At 35.9% G+C, this 6,310-nt stretch overlaps 2 protein-coding genes across 2 annotated transcripts; one reads left to right on the top strand and one right to left on the bottom strand.

Moving 5' to 3' along the window:
- Nucleotides 1-2,223: 2,223 nt before the first annotated feature.
- Nucleotides 2,224-3,237, bottom strand: LOC129947650 (cuticle protein-like). The gene has a single exon (XM_056058283.1). The coding sequence runs from the start codon at nt 3,140-3,142 to the stop codon at nt 2,327-2,329; it is 816 nt and encodes a 271-aa protein (XP_055914258.1). The 5' UTR covers nt 3,143-3,237; the 3' UTR covers nt 2,224-2,326.
- A 757-nt stretch (nt 3,238-3,994) lies between these two features.
- LOC129947658 (uncharacterized) lies at nt 3,995-5,105 on the top strand. Its single transcript, XM_056058291.1, has one exon. The coding sequence runs from the start codon at nt 4,089-4,091 to the stop codon at nt 5,004-5,006; it is 918 nt and encodes a 305-aa protein (XP_055914266.1). The 5' UTR covers nt 3,995-4,088; the 3' UTR covers nt 5,007-5,105.
- The last annotated feature ends 1,205 nt before the right edge of the window (nt 5,106-6,310 follow it).

Below are 6,310 nucleotides of genomic sequence, written 5' to 3'. Positions count from 1 at the left end.
GATGCAATTTAAAATTCAACATTTTTATTCTTGCATGAGGAAGAAGCAACAAATTAACTGTGAAGGACGAAGACGAAAAAAAGTTGTACTTGTGAAAATAGAAGAATTCCCATCACGAAACGAAAGGATCTGAGTGTATAGCTGAGCTGTATAGATTTCTTGGAAGCGTTAGATTTTTTTTTTCTCTTGAATTGCTAAATTTTGCTTAACTTTTTATTTACCAGAAGTGCAAGCTGTAATATTGAAGGCTTGAAATTCAAAGCAAATATTCTACTAATTATGGCAAATATTTCTATCCATAGACTAATAGACAACCAATTTCTCTTTCCGGCCAATTGCTGTAATTCCATGTGTGTGATCAAAGAGGGGAATGGCAGCGTGTAGTCCTTGGGACAGTATCAGAAGAGGGGTGCACCCAGGATACGTGCCTTTAGTGCATTTTCTTCCTTTCGTCCTCAAAAGAATCAGCTTCAAGAACACCTTGGTATTTTTTTGTTTGGTTCAGTTTTATTAAAGGAGATCTAAAGATGTCGTATGTGTCTCGTCGTTGTCGGATGTGTTGCTGCTGTCAGGGGCGTGCTCAAGTATGATACAACGTTGCTGCTGGCTGATGGCAACACCATTGCTCACACATTTCTCGTGTTCCGTGCGATGATGTTATAAGTGTCCGTTGTAGCCTGAGCTGTCGGTAGCACAACATAGACTTTAACCAGTCGAATCTTAAGGGGGTGTGGAGTTGAGTGAGAGAAACCAAGAAAAAAAGTTTCCGGTTCGTTTAACACGATTCACCTTCAGATATAAAGAAGAAAAATTGAACCAGCATCACACACAAGGAACACAAGTATCGCTCTAGTAGACATTGCATAAAAGAAACACGAGAAGAAGATCCGGAATACAAATCCATTAGAAAGCAGTTCGTCTACGCCTTTTCCCGGTTACACTCATTCTAAACCTATTCCTAAGAGTAGATATCTCTATACCTAGATAAATCCAACAAACCACCTTGCCCTTGTGTTTCATCTTTACTTTCAATTGCAACAGCCAGCATCACAAGCAACCCATAACACACGAATTAAGGATGCTCAATGTTGACATTTTTATCTCATAACCATTCACGATTGCAAAAATGCCTTTTAGCTAGGAACCTTTAGAACGTTCCTAGTCACATCTTCCTACGTCTTCGTCATCATCTTCTTATGTAGTTGATTCAGAGGCAGACAGAAAGAAAGTTTTTGTTTATGTATTTTTCCTTTTCTTAGAAATAAAGAGAAATGGAGGTATGGAAAAATGGTAGTTTGTAGGATAAGCTATAGAAGTTCAAGGCCTTTGCGAAAATTCAAGGTGTTCCGTGCGAAGGTAATTTTGACAAGTTGACTTTGTTCTATTCGTAATGAATGAACTGAGCTTATAAAATTGCATCGCAATTTGTTGAATCAATAAGGAATTCAACTTATATGAGAGCATTTTTGTTCGAAATCTTCTTACAAACTTTTCTGAGCAAATATGTAAATTCGAATAAGAAGAAACTTTTAAAGAGCCGAAAAACTCAAATACTTAGACGAACATGCACATACATTATAAATGAACATACCTCCAGTATAAATAAGAATATAAGTAAATAATACACGAAAATAAATATATTTGGTGACGCAACAGTTCGACTTTGAAGAGGGGAAGATGTAACGCGAGTTGTTAGCTATTTAAGGATTGGAAAAGAACATCAATAATATAAGCATATATGGAAAACAGCTTATTTGGAAAAAAAATTTTCATGCAAATGAAAAGCGTTTCCTTAAATAAAATTAGGCGATAAAAGTTTAAAATTAAGATCAGATCTTCGGTAGCTGAGGGGGTTAACCAGCATCATCCAAAATAACTGCGCAAAGCCTCAATTAAATGATTATTAGCCTATTCTTTAATCAGCTTCAAGGCTCTACTAAAACTTTCATTGGTTTTCCCTTAAAAGTCTTAATTGTGATTGAGACAAATGTTTTGTTTGGTATTAAATAAATATAAAACAGATTTGATTTTCAGCAAGTTATATAACCATCACATTTTGAGCCATTAAATTGCTTCTTAAGAATAGATATGACTTATAGGGATCTCTATCTAAAGTTGTAAGTTTGATCAGTTTATATACAATTTGTTAACTTATACCAAGTTTATATTTTGAAAGAATTTTCAATTAAGTGGGTTTGACTGTATAATGATTTACAATAAATGAAAATTATAATTGCTTGTGTGTACTTTATTTTTCATCAGTTAGATATATAATTCAAAGGGCCCAAATTTGATAACTCTCATACGAATTAGCAGTTCAGCTGTTTCAAAAATTGTATAATTGATGGTACCTTACGTATGGTGAGTAGGGGTAGTTCGCATAAGGGCCATTGACAACACCATAAGGGTATGACGATCCAGAGGACGGAAGTGGTCTTTGTCCTTGTGATGGAATCAAGGAAGGACTTTGGACAATTGTAACTCCACTATAAATGGGTTGATAGGAGTTCCTCAGTTTTGCCTGTTCGACTGCAATCAGATGTTCTGCCTTAGCTTGGGCAACTTCAGGTGTGTCCGCAATTGGTTTTGGGAGTTCTACTATTGGAGCTGGAACTCGTCTTTTGGCTTCTTCTATGGCAACAAAATGAGCAGCTTTAGCAAGAACAACTTCTGGTGTGTCTTGAACTTGTTGAGGTTGTCCAGCTGGGAATGGGAATAGAGCTGGAACTGAAACTACACCATTTCTCAGTTTGGCTTCTTCAATTGCAGCAAAGTGAGCAGATTTGGCAGCAGCAACTTCTGGAGTTTCTGCAACTTGTTGAGGAATATCCTGGGCAGGTACAACTGGAGCTGCAACAGGTTTTGGCAAATTGGTTGCTGAAACTCGGAAACCACCAGCATCAGCTACATAATCAACTGTTTGTAGAACATTGTTTGAGTCAATGTAGCTGTATGATCCTCTGGTGATGCCATCCAGAGATTTTATCTCCTGCTTAGAAGACAAGTGGTCATTGTAACCATAGGCATATTGACCAATTCCATCCTGTGAGTGATATTGACTCGAAGGAACAATTAGACGATTCAACAGAGGAGTGGCAGAAGCAATTGCCAACAAAGCTGATAAGGCAACAAATACTTTCATAATGATAATAAATGTTTAATTGATTGCAATAAATGAAATTAAAAAACGCTGCTAGTGATGTCTACTAGTACTCGCTTCCAAGAAGTCTGATTTTAAAAGTGATGAGATCTGACATTTATACTGAAGTTACAAAAAACAACTAAATCAATTGTGCATTGAAATTAAGTTTACATATTATGCGTTTTGGAATAAAACGCGTTTTTATTGGGTGCACACATAATAAACTGCTATGGAAATCATAAAAAATCAATCTAAACATTAATTTAGAGCTGGAATATTTGAAAATTAAACAATTGTATAAAACTTATTCTACAAACTTAAGCTGGTTTTCATACCAAAATATCAAACGGAATTTAATAGAAAAATAAAAGCTTGTTCCAACACTTAAGAGCTTTGGTAAATATAACGACATTTTTAACAAAATTACAACGAGTACGTCAACCAGTCGTACAGTCGTTTCTATAATAACATATCTAAAAATACCCTCCGTTCAGTTTAATTAACTTTGATAGGTAAATTTGACCTTACAAACAACATGAATTTCAAACGCAAGTTAAAGTTACACACATAAAGCAACAAAAACAACTTTTTAAATAATTACTTCCAAGTTAAATGCCCATTTTCTTGAGCTATTAGTGATATACTTAAAAAATCATTAAGTATAGTGAAAGTTTCTTTTTTAAGTTGAGATTCCGAAATTATTTTAGTCATTCAAAGAATCCATTGTTTCAATTGCTAGAAAAGTTGTTTTTTATTTTTTGGGGAATAGTTTGGCTACTATAGGTAAGCAAGTTTAATAATATGCTCCCTAAACAAATGCTTGGTATAAATGTCGCCTTCAATTTCTTTTCAACATCAGACTTCTCCAAAGCGAGTACTAGTTCACATCACTAGAGCGTTTTCGAGTAAACTGAATTAAAGATAAAAATAAATTACGAAATCAATCATGAAAGTGTTTGTTGCGTTATCAGCTTTGTTGGCAATTGCTTCTGCCACTCCTTTGTATAATCGTCTCATTGTTCCTTCGAGTCAATATCACTCACAGGATGGATTTGGACAGTATGCTTATGGCTACAATGATCATTTATCCGCTAAGCAGGAAATAAGATCTCTGGGTGGCATCACTAAAGGATCATATAGCTACATTGATTCAAAAAATGTTCTGCAAACTGTTAACTATATTGCTGATGCCGGTGGTTTCCGAGTTGCTGCAACCAATACGCCAAAACCTGTCGAAGCTCTAGTAGTACCCATCCAGAATTTACCTCAACAAGTTGCTGAGATTCCAGAGGTGGCTGCTGCAAGGTCCGCTCATTTGGTTGCCATACAACAAGCCAAATTGCAATTGAGTGTCCCATCATATGGTCAACCACAACAAGTTCAGGACACACCAGAAGTTGCTCTTGCTAAAGTTGCTCATTTTGCAGCTATAGAAGAAGCTAGAAAGCGAATTGGTTACCAAGTTATATCAATTCCATCGGCTCCAATTGAACTTCCACGACCAGTTGAAGACACACCTGAAGTTGTTGCCGCCAGAGCAGCCCACTTTGTTGCTACAGAAGAAGCCAAGAGACAAGCTACTGCAATTCCAGCTCAAATAATTGAACTCCCAAAACCAATTGCGGACACACCTGAAGTTGCCCAAGCTAAGGCCGAACATCTGGTTGCAATCGAACAAGCAAAACTGAGGAACTCTTATCAACCAATTCAAAGTGGAATTACAATTGTCCAAAGTGCTCCATCTCACGTTCAAGTGCCACGACCTTCCTCTGGATTCTCATACTCGTCTAGTGCTAGCGAAGCTCCTGTTTTGAACTACGCCTACTCGCCATACGTGAGGTATCATCAGTTGTACAGTTTATAAAACTGCTAAACTGGATATTAATATGAGAGTTGTTAAATTGATACCTTTGTTATTTGACTTAACTATTGGATAAATAAATTTTACGCAAGCAAGAATGAGTTTCTTCAATTTTTGATTTGTATGTAAATATAAAGTAGAACTTATTTCATTCAAATCCAATTATAGAAAGAAATGCCAACTTAGTGAGCAAATAAACTTGCCATTACTCTTATATATTTCGAGAAAGCTCAATAGTAGTTTTGTTTTCATTTTTGCTAAACTGTTTCTGGTTTCTGGCTGATGTCACTGTCATGCTTAAAAATTATAAAACTAAATAAATTACATGGATTGAAATAGTCGTCTTATTGTATTTCTAGATTTAATTAAAATGCCCTTGTTCGTATCAACTCATACCTAGATGATATCCCTTTTTTGTAGAAAACTTTCAAGGAACTTATCCTTCTGTCACAGTCGTTATAAACCGGCAAAACACGATCTTACAATTCATTATAACTCACATAGAACCCCACATACTCAAGTCATTAATTTCCTGTTTCTAACGTCAATTGGCAATTATTGCGAGTTCTTAACATCCGAAGAAATTTAACAGTCCAGAGACACTGAGTGCTTTTTCGCATCCTTAATGCATTCAAATAAACGACTTTTACCTATGAACTTATACATATTCTATATCCTTTTTTGAATATCTTCTCAATGACACATAACTTCGTTGTTTTTGTCTTCTTAGCCGTCCCGTTGTATTCACCTTTGGTATAGTTGTACACAGATACTACTTCTAGATACTGCTGTGAGGATATAGAAGTTTTAGATAGGATACTATCTTCTTCTTGGTGGCGATAGCGGTTGTGGTTATTTCCTCAATGAAAAGTCTCAACCTTGCATTATGGCCAAAAACTAATCCAATTACATTCGATTTTCTCCAAATTAATCCACTGTTGCCGCCATGCATCGTATACTTGCCTCCAACAACGTCCAACTAACCACCACCTTAAAATGCCAGTATCCTTATATTTAGCTGAAATGGGAAACTTGAACCGCATATACCTATACCTTATAACTACCTTCTTGAATGAGCGGCATTTTCATTCTCAAGCATGCAAATATCACCGACATTAACTAGAGAACCACAAACTACCCGAAAGGAATGACAGCAGGACTTTTAAGGTAGATCTATAGATAGGTGGTTGTATATACAGAATTTTGAAATAGTTCGGTACCACCAAAAACTTGCTATTGAGTTTTGTTCTTAAGCAAGTGCACCCACATAGTTAATAACGATGATTGCCAATTCTGTCCAAATTAAA

Source organism: Eupeodes corollae, chromosome 2 (genome assembly GCF_945859685.1).
Source record: "Eupeodes corollae chromosome 2, idEupCoro1.1, whole genome shotgun sequence".
NCBI lineage: Eukaryota > Metazoa > Arthropoda > Insecta > Diptera > Syrphidae > Eupeodes > Eupeodes corollae.
This window is presented reverse-complemented; position numbering and strand designations above follow the sequence as displayed.

Bases quoted from the DNA above. Each gene is read 5' to 3' on its own strand.
- LOC129947650 (XM_056058283.1), bottom strand. From the start codon at position 3,142: ATGAAAGTATTTGTTGCCTTATCAGCTTTGTTGGCAATTGCTTCTGCC.
- LOC129947658 (XM_056058291.1), top strand. From the start codon at position 4,089: ATGAAAGTGTTTGTTGCGTTATCAGCTTTGTTGGCAATTGCTTCTGCC.